The 18,034-nt window shown below is 33.2% G+C and overlaps 2 protein-coding genes across 2 annotated transcripts in view; one reads left to right on the forward strand and one right to left on the reverse strand.

Annotated features, from left to right (window-relative positions):
* Nucleotides 1-4,580, reverse strand: part of LOC129224009 (heterogeneous nuclear ribonucleoprotein H2-like) — a 42,664-nt gene extending 38,084 nt beyond the window's left edge. Inside the window, exons 1-4 of the mRNA XM_054858404.1 lie at nucleotides 4,404-4,580; nucleotides 3,930-4,027; nucleotides 1,223-1,378; nucleotides 582-725 (exon numbers count right to left, since the gene is read on the reverse strand). Of these exons, the coding sequence (XP_054714379.1) occupies nucleotides 582-725; nucleotides 1,223-1,378; nucleotides 3,930-4,027; nucleotides 4,404-4,420 (415 nt within the window). The 5' untranslated portion in view covers nucleotides 4,421-4,580. The remainder of the gene's footprint in view (nucleotides 1-581; nucleotides 726-1,222; nucleotides 1,379-3,929; nucleotides 4,028-4,403) is intronic.
* Nucleotides 4,581-6,102: 1,522 nt separating this feature from the next.
* The window catches only part of LOC129224425 (GON-4-like protein), an 81,399-nt gene continuing 69,467 nt past the window's right edge, over nucleotides 6,103-18,034 (forward strand). Inside the window, exons 1-2 of the mRNA XM_054858874.1 lie at nucleotides 6,103-6,549; nucleotides 6,634-6,780. Coding sequence (XP_054714849.1) covers nucleotides 6,202-6,549; nucleotides 6,634-6,780 — 495 coding nt within the window. The 5' untranslated portion in view covers nucleotides 6,103-6,201. The remainder of the gene's footprint in view (nucleotides 6,550-6,633; nucleotides 6,781-18,034) is intronic.

Consider the following 18,034-nt stretch of genomic DNA (forward strand, 5'->3'; position numbering starts at 1 on the left):
TGCTTGCCCATTATTTTGTCAACCTTTTCTGTAAAATAAAAAATGTCACCAAATATAAGAAAGAGAACCAATAATAAATTAACTAACTAAAAAGAAGCAAGCTCTATCCTACAATAATTTTGGATGAAGTTTTTGCAAGATTTCGCGATTTTAACTACAACTCTATTTTGATATGAAAATAGTCAACAGAATAATCTGCAATTTTTCAGAGATTGAGTTTTATGCTTAGGTTTCTTTCCTCCAAAATTTCAAATTAATAGAGAAATTCCAGGCTATGGAAGATTAATGCCAAAAGAAGGATCAAAACTTGCGAGTTATCCAAATGTAACGAAGGTTGACAGCTGAGGGTCTCCATATAAGGGGGCCTACCATTCAGAAATACTTTCAGAGTACATGAATTATTTTTTCCGAAACCATTAAGTTACCTTTTCTCCATTTTCATATAGATAACAATAGCAGCTAAAGACAATAATTTTTATGTGCAAGAAATATCACTACTGCTGCTATTACTTAAAACCACTTAATTTGATTCATTAGTGTTAAACAATAAGAAAAATAAAAAAATCATTATCATCAATTACCAGTAAAGAATTGAGCTATTTCTTCCTTTGAACATCCAAATGGAAGGCCTCTTAAGCGAACACATGCATCACCAAATGCTTCATCAACATCCAAACCGCATTTTCTCAAAGCCCATTCCATTTCATTTTGTTTCGACCTGAAAACTATGACAAATCATGTAGAACGTTTTAAAGAAGCTAAAAAATAAAGCAAGCTTCTCCAGTTATGATTTTTTTACTTGCCAGTGGGGGCATTCCAAGGAATTTTTGACATTTATGTAGAGTCCCTAACGTGACCTTTTTTGCCATAACTTTTTAATTTACTGTTTGATTAGCATATTATTTTATTTTGATCTTTTCCTACCTACACACCAGCTCAAATTAAAATAATTTGCATATCAAACGATAAATTAAAAAGTTATGGCAAAAAAGGTCACGTTACGGACTCTACATAAATGTCAAAAATACCGTGGAATGCCCCAGTGGCTATTTTTTTTTAATTGTTTTACAATCAAAAAATAATCAAAGAATTAATACTTTAGTTAATGGCATACATTTAATCATATTTGACGAAAAATAAAATCAAGTCTTGCATTAGACTTAAAAAAGTATGCGTTGAAAAGCATAAAACATAATTATTCTCTACCAGAGCGTACTCTTACCTTCAATATATCTGCTACCTAAATGTTCATTATTTTTTTCAAGTCCTTTATTTGTATCTTCCTCTGTTTCAAACTCAACATAAGCTTCACCACTGGGCCGACCTTCTCTAGACATGGTTAAATGGATTCCATTGCCTTCATTTTTGATTTTACAACCTATGAACATCATAAAATACTTCTTATTACATTCCAATAACATCCCAAAAATATAGCTACAACAGTAAATAATGTTGAACACAAAGGAGCAGGGGTCGATCCTGGGTTTATTTGTGAAAAAGTAAAATATTTCTTGTGAAAAAGAATTTTTTATGAGTTTGCCTTTTTTTCTGGAAAAACACAATATCAAAGCATTTTTAATCGACATACTTTATTGAGAAAGCCCTAAAAGTATAAGAGCAAAGGATGTAATATATAAAAAAAGATGTTCAAAATTTTTAGATTCAATCAAAGATCTTTAACAGTTATGCATTCAAACAAATTTTAATTGCAGGATATATAGTGAATGAGGTTGCTTTTACAACGCAGAATGTTGTGAAAGGGCCGCAAGGCGGCCCTAATTTCGGCCTAGATCGCCTTGAGAAGGAAAAATTCTAAGTAATTAACTGCACAACAAATTATCAAATGAAAAGATGGTAAGTTTTGAAATATCAACTTAGAAATTGGAAAAGGAAAAAAAAATGCCGGTCCGCTTAAAAGCTGGGAAAAAAGAAACCCTGCCTTAATCTGTAAGCATTCTAGATTGTGTAATTTTCTGTCTGAAAGTGTCTTTTCATATCTGCCTTATATTTTTCCCTTCTCTTTGCTAATCTTTTGAAAAGTAATCAAGCGATTTTGAACCTTCTGCTGTTCCTGGCAAATAATCATGTGCCTGAAATGAAAAGAAATTTCCTTGGGATTTTTAGCCCTAGTGCATGATACAATTGTAATCCTGTAACCTTATTAAATTCTAGAGACGTACCGAGTACTCGGTAACTACTCGGTACTCGGCCAATTTGCCGAGTACTCGGTACTCGGCTAAATTCTGATCAGATACTCGGCCAATACCGAGTAGTTGCAAAAAATTGAATATTGTGCAAGACAGATTCTAAAATTTATATAAAAAAAAGAGCAAGCATTATATTCTGCAATCATTTACAGTTAAAATTTATAAGTCAAATTTAAATTTTGAGAATAATGAAGTTTGTAATGCTTCAATGGAATAAATCTTTATTTTAATGTCCCCAAAGTTAAGAAAACTAATTTATTAAAAATTATGCAAAAAAGGTAAGCATAGAAAATATGGAATTTTTATATTAATAATGGATTTTTGCTACAAACAAAAATTATTTATAAAAAATATAAAAATACTTTTGCTTAAAAAATAAAAGGAAATAAAACAGCGTTAAAAGCACAGTGCAGGAACACTGCAGACACATGTTTTGGCGTTACAAGGAATTCCTTTTTCAATGCACAAAATGGGAGCTCGTAGATTCAAAGGCATCCGACAAAAGTTGGATTTTTTTGTCGAATGTCTTTACATTCTTTAGCTCACATGTTATGCTCTGAAAAAGACGTTCCTTGTAACAGGGGAGGGGGGTAGAAACACGTCTCTGCAGTGTTCCTGCACATTTGTTTTATCTGCCTTTAAAAATAATTTATGTTTGGCGGACTAGAACTATAATTGATTGGTATACAGTGAAACCCCTCCTAACGGACACCCCTCTTATGCGGACAATTTTTAATTCCAGTTCCAATGCAAGTAACATTATTACACCCCTGTCCTGCGGACACCTCTCTATTGCGGACAAAAAAATGTCTTGTTAGTGTCCGCATTTGAGGGATTTTACTGTAATTTGTTTTAATTAATCATACCTTTTATTTATTTATTTTTAATTTTAAAAATAATTTTTTCATACAATTTTTGACACAAACAAAATTGTTTATATAATGCGTAATTAAATTTCAGCAGAAATTTAGTTTAAAAACTCATTATATGGACAAGGTGGTCTATACTACTATTCCAATAAGTTGAAAATTCATCAAATGTGTGTCGGTGGTTCTTCTTAAAACATAATTGGTACTTGGTAACTCGGCCGAGTAGTGAAAGGCCGAGTACTCGGTAACTCGGTACTCGGCCGAGTAGTGAATGGCCGAGTACTCGGTACTCGGCTACTCGGCCAAAGTGCTACTCGGTACGTCTCTATTAAATTCATCTTTAAAAATAATTTGAGGAAAATTTCAAAGCAATCAATTAGTTATAAGTGTGATTTAACATTTGCCAAGGGACGGGAAAAAGTAATTGTTGAATCAAGGAGCACAGACATATAATGCAGTCAAATATGAACCAGCGAAATGTGTCATTAAATTGAGAAAATCATTAAACCGAAATTGTACGGTAAAACACCAATATGGTCTACTTTTCCTATTGTAGGTACTCTGAATAGGTCTAGCACCTACTTTGACAGCCTTTGTTTCTTTTCATTCTGAAACAATAATCAGAGGCAATTAATGAATGAAATCAATGTTCTATATAAGATCCACAATAGAACTGGGAAATAAGATGAGAGAAAAATTGCACAGGTACCAAATTAAAATTTTTAAATAAAAATTTGGTATTAAAATCTTTTTTAATCCCCTCAAATGCATTTATTCCATGAGGCACTGCTCATGCTTTGACACTCATTTGTTTTTGGCAACATAAAATTATATTACAATACTACACACTTACCTTCAAAAAATTTTACAATATCATCTTTAGTAGCTGACCAAGGTAAACCTCGTACACGCAACACAAATGGATCATAATCATCCTGATCCTCTTTACTCCTAAAAAATTGTCAATAGAATAACCAAAATTAATTATTCACCATTACTCTACAGTATAATATCATTCTTATTTTTTTTTAGCAAGAATTCTTACGATTTGAAAAAAAAAGTTTTGGGCTTATTTTTTTTATCTTAAAATTGAAATCACACCGAGTCATTATCATAGAAACGTTCGCGCCATTTTCATGGACAGGTGTTAGTAACCGGCATAAAATTGAAAAATTATACAAAGAAGCTCGCAAAATAAGAAAATATCGACACATCAAGTAAAAACACGTCTTAAACACAACAGAATAACAACGAGAAAAGGTATGTAATTCAATTGATTAACTATTCAACATGCAAAAGAGAAAGAACATGCAAAAAGATATCTTACCTTCCACTGACAGACATTTTAGAATTAAAGAAGTGTGGTTACTTTAAATAATTTAAAACAGACAATGTTTCAAATGGAAAATACTTCCCAAGTATCGCAGCAGAAAAAATTGTATATAAATTAACACAATATTCCTAAACAGATGGCGACGACACCACCGCAGTCAAGCAACAATGAAAGAAAACCGGTTGATGCCAAACGCTAGTTTAGAAATGGAACAATAAAAATGAAACAGCATTACTAAAATGCAAAACACTAATACCAAAAATTGTTTCAAAAAAATATTAAAAATATTAAAAAATCTACTTTCTTGAAATTATATTCAATAACTTTATCTTTTATTTGAAAAAAAAGGGGGGGGGGGATTTATTTTACAGATTGGCAATACTTTCACTTCGCGGGTAAGACGACGAGAACGGTAAAGAGCACGAATCTTCGTGGCGAGAAACAAACGCGCCAAGTACATGGTTGTCTGCCGAATGCCCCGATTTACCATTGAACATTTATTCTGACAATATCAGCAAAAAAATAGAGGTACAGTCGGACCTCCATATATCGAACTTCCACATATCGAAATTTTCTATACATCGAAATCCCAGCACATTTCCATGTTCATTACATAGAAAATTTGTTTCTATATATCGAAAAAATCTCTATATATCGAAATTTTTCTCGAGACATTCGTAGATTTTTTTCCCACTTTAGACTTTGTCTCATGAAAATTGAAGGTTATGGGAGAAAATTATGTTCACTAAAGGTTGCTATGAAGTTCAAAAGGAATCTGGGGTTGAGGGGTGTGTAACTAGGTCGTTGTTTCGTTCTGGAGTTCTTAAATTACCCCAAGTTTATTTCAAATCTTAGTTTTAATCAGTAGCACTGTAAAATCAATTTCAAGTTATCACTTTTCTCTGTTGATTATCATTCCTAGTCTTTTGAGCTTCAGTAAAAATCATTCAAGTTAGGTAAAATGATTTTTTACTTTTCTCTGGATTACATTGTCAAAACGGAAATCCCCTCATGTTGCGGATCAAGTAGAATTGCCGAAGGAATGATGATGTATGAAGGCGCAAAAATGTAATTTCTGTTAATTTTTTAATTCTTAACTTTCGTTTAATCCGATGCTCGTATAAATTAGAAATTGGGATTCATACAGGAAAATTAGCTTTAATTTTAATGTTTTCGGAGATTTTTGTGATAAAATAAGATCGTTTCTATATATCGAAATTTCTATATATCGAATTTTTTTCCGCCAATTTGCTACTTCGATATATGGAGGTCCGACTGTAGTTTCTCAATTTGTTGCTCCCTTGAAGAAATAGGAGGGGGTGGGCTGACAATGATACCATAAGAGTCATAACAAAAAATAAAAAATTGACACAAAAGGTAAATTTGTATTATATTGACAGCCTGAAACATAATGCAAACGAAATAATATTCTGCAGACAATAAACATTATTCGAAGGAATATTTCATCCACCAGCAGTCAATATCTGCTGAAACCGGCATGAAAAAAATCGAAAAATAAGCACATCTCGCCAAATTTTGCAACCCAGCAAGAGACTTAAAAACGCATATTTCGTTGTATACTGAATAATGAATCGCGCTCTTTATTGACATGCGAGAAAGCTTAAACTGTAAACAAAGTTAAACAGGAATTACGTGAATTATTTTGCCCTCATTGACAAACTAGCGAAGGGTTGAAGAATTGCCAAAGACAAGGATTGTTTACAACTTTGCCTTGCCATTGTTAGTGTCTTGCATATTTTGTAATCTCTTTGACAGCTGTTTCATGTGACAAATGTCATCTGCTGACGATCAAGTTTGTGATGATGATAGCGAAAAAATAGATTGTATCTCAAGTAAAAGACTTGGGAAAAGAAAACAGCATGGAAAACCGGATTGTGATGAATTAAAATCAAAACTTCAGAATTGTGATGTTGACAATGTCTTTAAGTTACCGTTCAGTACACCTAAGAAGTCGATTGAAAATCCGATCAAAACATCAACTGAAAGAATAAATTCAAGCATGGATCCAGAAGAAATCTCTGAGGTGCTGGATGGAATGGATGAAGAAATTGATCATGTTCTGGTAGAAACTGCCAATAAAAATAAATTGACTGCAAGAAATGTCAAAAACATTCTCCGAGTATGAAATATTGCTGTATAAAATTATATTAGACAAAATGTTTTTATGTATGTATCTTAATTCCAGTTTTCTTTTGTTGACTAGCATGTTATAACGAATGAATATGTCTTAGCTATGGTGCGCAACACTATGAAATTGGAAAATAGTGAAGTTGATGATCTGGATGAAGCGCCTTTTGAGCCTAAGTTAACACGATCCAAAGCAAAGGAATTGAGAGAGAAACAGCGCATAGTAAGCCTAATTTTATTAATTTAAGAAGTGTTTATTAGTTACATAATTAAAATTAATTTTTCTTACAATATTACCTTGTTTTATAATTATCTCTTGCAGACCTCGGAACTAGTCTCTTTTCTAGCTATTTGTCTCTTTTTTTTTTGAGTGTCTCTTAACCTCTTTACTGTGAGAACTTCTTCGCCAAAAAGGGTCATTTAATGCGTAAACATTTTGAAGAGCTATGTTGTTTTCCCAGCAATGCTGCTGGTTCTGGGACTTCCCGTGTTGCTACTCCCTTTGATTTACAAAGGAGCTTCTGCTTGATCAATCAAGCCATTATGGTAAACCAGCTCTAGATAGTTTACTAAAGAGTGGGAGGGGACGCTTTCCCTGAAGGGTAGGTTGACGATGACAGTTGGAATGTATTTATTCACTTGGGTCATTCCACGTCAAATCAACACAATTTGGAGCAATTTTAGGACGCACCGTCACAGATCTGGATGAAACTTGGTACACCAAGAGATTTAACCTAGTTATGAATGAAAACGCTAAAAAAAAAATTTTCTTTATCCTCATTTAGCAGTTATTAATTATTGATTATTCAAATTTTTGTTAAAAAATGCTACACTTTGAGACTGTTAATCCTTGTTTTCTCAGAAACTATAAAAGATACAAGCCTGATATTGGTCTTGTTTTAAAGCTCTTTTAATCTGCTTCAATTTGATATGCAACTTAATAAAATTCAAATTTTTTTAATTTAAAATTAAATTTAAATAAATTTTAAAATTTAAATTTCTTAAAAACGGACAATTTTAAAATTTTGAAAAAAATTACAAAATTACTTTGTGTTATCCTCTCACATCTCACCAAGTTTCATATTGGGATCTTAATGGGATCAGTTGATACAGGGAGGACAAGTTTCAAATATCTGCCAAAATATGGGTTATTGTGCTGAATAGTTATTATTTTATGTGCAAAAAAATAAATAAATAAATAAATATGCTTCATACATGTTCACTTTTTTATGCAGAACTGTCTACTAGAAATGAAGTTTTTCTTAGTACGATTTGTTCCTGAAAAATAACTCATTAATAAAAATATTAATCATCTAAATCTGATTTTATTGAGAAAAATAAATTAAAAAGAAATAAAATTTTAAAAAAGGAAAGGAAGAAAGGGGAAAAAAAGAAAATAATTTTCTCTGGGGATGTGAACTTAAAATAATCCACTACAAATTCAGATCTGAAACAGTAAGCTACCCTTTTCACCCCCTTTGCTAACAAAATGAAACAGACTGGGGGTGGCTATTGAGAATGAGATCCAATGGTTCGTTCTGCCTCACTACTTTTTTCTCCACCTGTCACTGGTTTGGGATTGACCAATTTTTCAACATGTTTCATGTTTTTGCTTGTGGAGTTCAGTCAGCAGTACCATAAAATCTCAAAAGCACCCCCCCCCTCCCTTAGTTTCAAAAGATAACTTACTAATTCCAAAAAAAGGGGGGAGGGAGGTTATAATCAAATTTTGTTTTTGTAAAATTTGCCAAAATAATTGTTTGTAGCAATATTAATTTTAGAGTACACAAAATAAATAAGTAAATAATAGTTACTATTAATATTAAAGAAAAGGGAGAAATGAATTAATAAAAGCTTGTCATAATTTTATGGCATGGGGGGGGGACAATATTTTTTCGAAAGAATGGATTTTGCACCTTAAGTTACCAAAACCAATTCCAAAAATAATCAAAAGCAGTACACTCACATGAACTTCTTTTGTAACACATATGAACTGAACAAAAAGAAAAGTGCCCTTGCATCAAAAGGCGTCTAGACTTTCGGAAGAAATTACACTGAAACTATTTTTTTTTTTTTTTGCAAGATCTTTTTTTTTTCTTTTTTTTTTTTTGTTTAAGTCATAGTGTTTTCTTTTCTTCTTGTTGTCTTTTTTTAGAAAAGAAAACCAGCACATGAAGAGGGAAACTAAACCTCTAGAAATGCTTGCCAAATAGAGCATAAAATGTGCATTTTTATTTATTTATTTGGGGGGGGGGTGAAGGGATGCAGATGATCTGAAAATTTTTAGGAGAGGGGAGGGGGAGGGTATATTTGGGATTGCAAAATGATCCTTCCACAAAAAAATGGGGGGGGGGGGGGGTGGATAGAGCGATTCTTTCTGGTGTCTGTGGTCGGACATTATTTGTAAAGTAAATCCCATCACGCCAACAGGGAGGACATATACTCTACCAGCTGAAGAAAAGAACAATATTGTAAATATTTTGCAGCTTAGAGAGTAAAAAACTCCGACAAATGTAGGACAATGCTGACGTTCTCTTTTTAAAAAAAAAAAAAAAAATGAGTTAGTGTGAGTTTTATTTATTTTTTTCCATTATTATATTAATTTCATTCAATTTTAAAGTAGGTGTAAGACATTAGAAGGTTTTACATTACTATTAGCAGTTCATTTATAGTTTCCTGTGCTAATTTAATAACTTAGAATAATATTTGAGTAATCCATCAGAAAGGTATTTTGTCCAAACTGCAGAAACTTTGATATATGTAAAACTTGTCCTCCCTGTATCATCTGATCCCATTAAGATCCCATTATGAAACTTAGTAATATGCTAGAGGATAACACAAAGTAATTTTGTAAATTTTTTCAGAATTTTAAAATTGTCCATTTTTAAGAAATTAAAATTTTAAAATTTAATTTAATTTAATTTTAAAATTATTATTTTTTGATTTTATCAAGTTGCACATCAAATTGAAGCACATTAAAAGAGCTTCAAAACAAGACCAATTTCAAGCTTGTATCTGTTATAGTTTCTGAGAAAATGAGATTTAACCGTCTCAAAGTGTAGCATTTTTTGATGAAAATTTGAATAATTAATATTTAATAACTTTTGAATGAGGTGAAAGAAATTTTTTTTTTTGGCATTTTCATTCATAACTGGGCTAAATCTCTTCATGTACCAAGTTTCATCCAGTTCTGTGACGGTCCGTCCTAAACCGTGTGATGATCTGACATGGAATGACCCACTTGGCTTTCTCTCTTCTTATTAGGGTTGTTCTGGGAACCTTTTTCAACTTCTGCCAGCTTTAGAAGCTGTTCTCTAAGCATTTTACTACGAAATTTCGAGTATGATTTTTACATTTGTTCAGACATCGTACATTTTGTAAGTGCTAGTTACCTAGTTTAGTTATTGAAATTCGCTATTCAACATTTGAAACTGCAGTAATCCAATTAATTAAATTTTAAAAAAAAATAAATAAAAAGAAATAAAGCTTGATTGAAGTTGAAATTACTTGACTTTACCACAAAAATGCAACATTAAATTAATTATATCATATGCATAATTGAATTGCTTATTAAAACTGCAAAGCTTAGTATTTGCGAAATGATTTTACTATGATAAAGATAGTGATTTTTTTTTTTTTTTTTTACAAACGTATGCGTAAAAGCTAGATAATGTCTCAAATACTATTAGAATAACGCAGTCTTAATTATTAAATGGTTTATAGTTTTGCTGCATAAATTTTTATATGGTACCCAAAGGCTGGAATTAATTTGCATCACATGTGGCTTGTGGCAAACTGATCAAATAGTTGAGTGTGCTTGTGTTTCCTATGTTACAACCAACTTAAAACCTATGTTTTCAAACAATGAATTTTTTACCGCCATCCGTATATGCTCTCCGATCTCATAGAACAAGTGTATATAAGTCGATTTTTACGCATTAGAGGTTGTATTTTGAACATTTTGCGATACATTTCATGACACAATGACGGAAGCAGCCACAATCGCCGAATTACAAGAAGAATTGAAAAGAATCCAAATTCAGTTAAACACGAAAACAACCGTCAGCACATCCAGTGGGGGTTTGCCAGATTCTAAACACCTTGATGGCAATAATTATTCGGAATGGAAATTTCTCATGAAAAATTTCTTAATTGATGCAGGTTTGTGGCAGTGCATTGATTCGTCAGATGAAACCGATTCCGAAACTGATCAAAGATCTTTGGCAAAAATCAATTTATCCATTAAACCTTGTGCATCAGCAGAAACAAAGAAAGCGACTACCGCTAAAGAAGCTTGGGAATCTTTACGTAAAACTTATGAAGACAAAGGTATTGTTCGCCGCATCGGACTTTATTCTTCACTGTTTAGAACAAAGTATAATGATTTTAATTCCATGTCCACCTACATCGATCACATTACATCGATCGCCGAGCAGCTAGACAGCATAGGAAAACCCTTAGATGATGAAACTGTCGGAGGAATTATCCTAGGGGGACTACCTGAAAAATTTCGCCCTCTGATACTAGGAATACAGGATTCCAATCAAAGTACTTCTGTAGACTTCGTTAAAAATTTACTCTTACAAGATAACGTTAGAGACATTTGTTCTGGATCATCAAAATCAAATTATAGTACATTTCATGGAATCAAAACAGATTTCCACCGAAAGAAAATGAAAATCGCAAACCAAGATGCTACAATTGCAATGGAATAGGCCATTTTAGCTCTCAATGTAGGAAGCCTAGACGTGCACGAAAGTCCAAAAATGAAACTGCAGATAAGCCAACTAACTTTTTCACAGGCACTTTTTCGACCCCACCTGAACCTAGTGATTGGTATCTTGATTCAGGTTGCAATGCTCATATGACACTAAGGGAAGACTGGATAACAGATCTTTCTCCTGAAAGCGAAAGAAGGATAGATGTCGCAAATGGGGATACAGTTTCAACAAAAGGAACCGGAACCATTCCACTTACCACGAGCTTAACTGCAACTCTAGAGAACGTTATTTATGCACCAGGCCTTACCACAAATCTCCTGTCAATATCACAGACTACCCGAAAAGGTAAAACCATAGTTTTTGATGACAAAGGTTGTAGAATTTCTATCAAGAAGATTCATATTCCTGAAAGTACTATTCTGACTACAGCTACTGAGGATAATGGACTTTATAAACTTGATGTGCAACCAGTAACCGCTACAGTCGCTCTACTTAATTCTCACGATGTCTGGCATCGCCGTTTAGCTCACCTCAATCGTCAAGATATGAAGATTCTTGCATCCATATCAAGAGGAATGGATCCGCAACCAGATCCCAACACAATATACATTTCATGCCTCAAGGGAAAACAGCACAGAAATCCGTTTCCCAAATCTACTCATCGAGCTCAGCAAATACTAGAACTTGTGCATTCTGATCTATGCGGACCCATGCAAAATCTATCAGTTGGAGGAGCCAAATATTTCTTAACATTCATTGATGATCACTCACGGAAATCATTTGTTTACTTTTTAAAAACCAAGGATGAAGTTATGAAAACTTTCCAGGAATTCAAAGCATTGGTTGAGAATCACACTGATAAACATATAAAAAGCATCAGAACTGACAATGGAGGAGAATACGTTGACCATGAACTTAGAGATTTTCTTAAAGCATCAGGTATTATTCGTCATCAATTCACAGTTCCACGAACACCGGAACAAAATGGCGTTGCAGAGCGCTTGAATAAAACTCTCGTTGAAAAGGCACGTACTATGCTAATTGATGCTAACTTACTGATAAAACTTTGGGCCGAAGCCGTGTATACAGCGAACTATTTAAAAAATCGTTCTCCTACGAAAGCCCTTTCTAAGATGACTCCAGAAGAAGCATGGTCCGGAACAAAACCAGATCTATCGCATTTGAAAATCTTTGGATGCAAAGCTCTTGTGCACATTCCTCAGGTACTTAGAATAAAATGGGATGCTAAATCGGGAGAGAAAACTTTCGCAGGATATGCAGAAAACACAAAAGGTTACCGTGTCATAGATCCAGTTAGCTTAGAAGTTACCATCGTAAGAGATGTTGTATTTCTCGAAAATGAGTTCATCAATAAAGAGATACCAAAGACTGAAGAAACAGACAAATCCCAACAAGTAAGTCAAATAACATCGGAGGAATACATTAGCACCGAAATTTCATTCAGTAAAGACGAAGTAGAAGACACCGAACAAGAAGAAATCCTAGAAAATGATGTCATTGATGAAGATAATCCGCCAAAACGAATTCCCATACCCAATAAAAGAATATTTAATGATGATTTCATAGTATACCAAGCAAATATTTGCAGAGAAGATCCTTATAATTATGAAGAAGCCTGCAGTAGACCAGACTCCCTCAAATGGAAAATTGCAATTAAAGAAGAAGTTGAGGCACACATCAAAAACAAGTCCTGGGAATACTGTGAATTACTACCCGGCAAAAATGCCATAACAGGGTGGCGACAGATCAGGGAGATCAGGGAAAAGTCAGGTAACTTTATTAATCAGGGAAAAATCGGGGAAATATCAGGGAATTTTGAAAAAATAACCAAAAATCAGGGAAAATTGATTTTATGAAGGAAAAAAATGTTTTTTTTTTCTTTTGCTTTACAAAATTAAATACTCTAATTCCCTACGCATTTTCCGCCAATTATCTGTTCGAAAAAAGTAAAATTAACGAGGTGCGATTATACACTGCCCCATATTTGTGCATCTTTTTTCCTCAACGTCAAAGTATTGAATCTTACTTATTAACCACAGGATGAACTTATTAAGATTGCTTCTGTGTCTGTTAGGTTGTTTATTTTACCTAGCTTGAAATTTCCTTTTACGCTTTCAATGCTACTCAAAATAAACAACCATACAGGCAAAGAGGAAGCCTTCATTAATGCCTTAGCTCCGTTGCCTTTATCCCACTGTCTCGAAGTAATTAGCGTACTGTAATCACGATTTCAAGAAGAAATCTTTGGTTTTTAAATTAATACTATAAAAGCTTAAAAGTTATTACTTCTTCAGGTTTTTAATTTAATTGCTAAAATAGAACTTTCAATTAAAAGAACTTTGTTTTTTGCCGTTATACTATTTGTTGTCACCGCAGATTATAAGGGTTTTCTTTTCTTCAGACTTAAGTAATTTTTTAATTTTATAACAAAGTTGTATTCTTTTATATATTTTGATATTAACTAATTGCTTTTTTTTTTCTTGCATTCAAAGTTGTTTGTTACAAAAGCAATCTAAGATTTTTTTTCCGTTACATACTGAAATCATTTGAAATAGAGTTAACTTGTGAACTTAAATATTTTTATTTTTTTTTATTGTTAAAATGCTGTATTCATTCATTAAAACCTATATTTTTGATTAGAGAAAAGTTCCTTATGAATGGATGTCAAATGGTTTTATCTGTTTTGCATTAATATGACAATTAGTTAGATAAGAATAACTACATTACTTCTATTCTTTCACTATTGTTATTCTTGCAACAATTATTTTACTGTTTGAAAACTTAGTTCAAAATAATTTCAATTACTTTTTAGGTCTATCATAAATACACATATGTTTTTAAGAGTAATTTTAATAGTTTCTTAAATTTCTTATGCTAAGTGGTTTCTGGAAGTGAAGTTTTTTTTTTTTAAATTTTCTATAATCTTTCCATGTATAAAAATTTAATATACTGTTTTGTTTGTTTTTCTTTCCTTCCAAAAAAAATTGTCTTGTTTTTTTGTTCTTTTTTAACCATTTTATTAAAAAAGTAGCATCTTTTTAAAATATATCTTTAGTTCAACAACTTTACACAACTTAAAACGTTTAAAATACTGCATTTAATACAAACATACAATGGATTTCAAGTAGAGCAAAGAAAGAAAACCATTATCATTGGTAACGTAAATCAGGGAAATTTGGTGAACTTAATCAGGGAAAAGTCAGGGAACTTTTTTTCACAGTTCCTGTTGCCACCCTGCATAAAAAGCAAGTGGACTTTCAAAACAAAACATCGATCTAATGGAGAAATTGAAAAATACAAGGCAAGACTCGTTGCCTAAGGATTTTCCCAAAAACAAGGAATCGACTATGACGAAACATTCTCGCCAACTGTGAGACACAGTTCAATACGATTTATACTTTCTCTAGCAGCAAAGTTCAAATTAAACATATACCAGATGGATGTTGTGACCGCATTTCTTCACCCAGTTCTAGAAGAAGAGATCTACATGGAGCTTCCGGACAATCCAGAATATTTTACCCACCGGTACTGTAAACTGAAGAAGTCTATCTATGGCATGAAACAAGCCAGCAGAGTTTGGTATCAGAAGCTAGACAAAGTTCTTTGTAAAATGGGACTGCAACGATCAAAAGCTGATCCATGTATTTTCTTTAAACCAGATCAAGAAAACATGCTCATAATTGCCGTATATGTTGATGACCTGTTGATACTTTACAATAACCAGAAAGAGAAAGAACATGTTCAAAACAAACTTAAGAAAGAGTTCAATATGAAAGATCTTGGAGAAGCACACTACATTCTTGGATTAAGAATTAGTAAAGACCAAACGAATGGAACGATCACCCTGGATCAGTCAAACTACATCAAAAACATGCTCAAAAGATTTGGAATGGAAGACTGTAAGGAAGCAAGCACTCCCATTGCTCCGAACCAGATCATAACGAAAGAGATATCCCCACAGACGGATGAAGAGAGGAAGTCAATGGAAAAGGTTCCCTACCGAAAAGCAATTGGTAGTCTGTTATATGCGTCTCAGGGGACACGACCTGACATTTGTCATGCTGTTGGCGTCCTAAGCCGTTTTTCAAACGACCCAGGGCAAGCTCATTGGTCCTGTGTGAAAAGAATATTTCGTTACCTCAAAGGTACTATAAACAAATAGCTACATTTCTTCGAAAGTTCTCCCTCCCCCGAGCTAGAGGGATTCTCCGATTTAGATTGGGCAGGTGATAAAGACGACCGTTGCTCCACATCTGGTTACATCTTTAGTCATGCAGGAGGAGCCATAAGTTGGTGCTCTAAAAAGCAACAAACAGTCATCCTATCGACGACAGAAGCTGAATATATGGCCTTAAGTTCAGCTACTCAAGAACTGTTGTGGTTGGTGCAACTGCAACAGGAGCTACTCAAGAAACAATGTCGCCCAGTACCATTATATTGTGACAACCGTGGATCAATAAATCTCAGTTCGAATCGAGTGTTATCCCCCCCGAGTAAAGCATATAGACATTCGACATCACTTCTTGCTTGAGAAAATTGAGGAAGGACTGACTACAATAAACTTTATTGACTCTAAAAACAATGCAGCTGATATGTTGACCAAAAGTGTGTCTGCTGGCCAACTTCATTCATGTTCAATCAAAATGGGACTAGAATGAAGTGGGGGTGTTAAAATATCATTCTAGTATGACTCAGTATATGAACTACTTAACTCATGTTACTTCGGTTGTTTACCTTTTTCTCTCCCTGTAGTTCTACTTCACTTTTGTATGTTACTATGTCGTAATAAATGTTGTGTGTTCGCTAACGGCGCATATTATTGTTTCCACTGTGAATATATCACTTTGCTAATATGCTTACATGTTAGAGGAGGAGGTGGTTGCTTAACCTCGGAAATTTTTTTTTCATTCATTCTATGAAATTTATTAAAAACTCGAAGAAAAGTCATTTTCTTGAAAAAGAACAGAGCAAAACAGGTATCCAAAGAAGCTATCAATGAGGGGGGTTTTTGACATCTTCAGTTCAAATTATGTTTTTTCGCAATCACAAATTGCGATCAGTTCCTACTCATTGAGTTTCTCGTTTCTATAAGTGGAAAATGTCCCATAAATTTGCACCCGTTTCATTATGACTGGGGATTTTCTAGAATAGATAATACGAGCCACATTCATAAAAAAAAAAAAGAAATGGTGATGAGGATGCGGTAAACTAAAGATTTTATGACAGATATCTACCAATACTCTTATCATAAGTATTGTTTACTGCGTATAACCTAATCTTTTTTTGTTTCTTATCAATCCTAAATGATGGGGATGAGTAATTTGGAAATTTTGTATTTCAAAGAAGTTTTGCTGTTTAAAATTATCTGTGTATAGTGTTTTTTACTTTAAAAAACAAGTGTTATTGCACCCCATCCCCTGTTTAAAAGTAAAATCCATCGATTTAACGAGTTAGCTTATTCTTATCCATCAAGGCAATCTGAAAAATCAGAGCAACATCAACCTTGGTCAAGTGCAGATAATAAGCAATTACTTGTGGCTCGAAAAAATCTTACATACTTTGTTCTAAGAGTCGGTGAAGAATAAGGGGTTCGTGTTGGAACACTTCGTAAAAATATTCTAATTAATGAAAAAAAAGATCCTCATATTCATAAGATTACACCTTTTTTTGCAATGGCTTGTTACACCAAAATGGATGTCAGCAAGTTTTTGAAACTTTGCAGGTTTCTTTTAGCACAATGGTAGTTAATTTTTTATTATTTTAAATCTCTTGTAAAATTGCAATTTTTGTCTTTTTTTTATTTTTACTGGCAAATTTTGAAATTCAGTTTTGCGAAACATTGTTGCATGATGAGAAAATTTTCAGCTCATTTTCGGATTTAGAGCTAAAAATAGATAAGAATCAACTGTCAAAAAATTAGAAACATGACCTAAACATTTTACAGGTTAAGTAATTTTTTCCATTAGGTATTGTTTATTGACACCAGCTTTTCTTTTATAAAATACATCAACTTTATGATATTTTTTTTAAACTGCAAGTATGTTTCTTCGACAGGTTATTGATATTTGAACAGACTAATTACGATTTTATACTGGCATGCCAGTTGTAATTTTTGTGGAATAACTTATATATTGATTTTAGACCGAGATCTCTAATCCTGACCTTTTTGTACTTGATATATAATTGCAATAAAAATTTCATTTTCAGCTGGGTAATATTTTGCAAGAACATACATTTTTAGTAACTAATTTTAATCTAAAAATTCATTGTACTTTGCAATATTGCTGTTATTTTTCTGTTTTAAAAATTTCTGAGTACACAATACACATCCATTTCAAGCAGCGGGAAGACAAACTTACAGATTGGTCTCGAACACGTGCGCCTGTCCAGTGAGCGGAAATAAGCTAGATCGACAACTGATGCCCTATCTGCTCACGGCTGCTCCTTTTTCGGAATTTATCTTAGAACGCCAGCAGGCAGTTAAGGAACTTGGAATACTGCGGGAAAGCCCTCTGCCCCTATTCTAGGGGCTCGGGCTACACAGTTAAAGGAACATAAACCTCACCCCGAACTCAGCTCGGGCTACGTAGTTAACAGGTTAAGTCTATTTTCATGATTTAGTCTCTAAAATCTCTTCCCCCCTGCGAGTGCTATGAAAATCTTACTTTTGACGCCTGTTGCAATGATTTCAGTTCGCGGAATTTCGTTTAGCAAACCTACGCAGCTTGACCAATC

This window comes from Uloborus diversus, chromosome 6, assembly GCF_026930045.1.
Source record: "Uloborus diversus isolate 005 chromosome 6, Udiv.v.3.1, whole genome shotgun sequence".
NCBI classification, from domain to species: Eukaryota; Metazoa; Arthropoda; class Arachnida; order Araneae; family Uloboridae; genus Uloborus; species Uloborus diversus.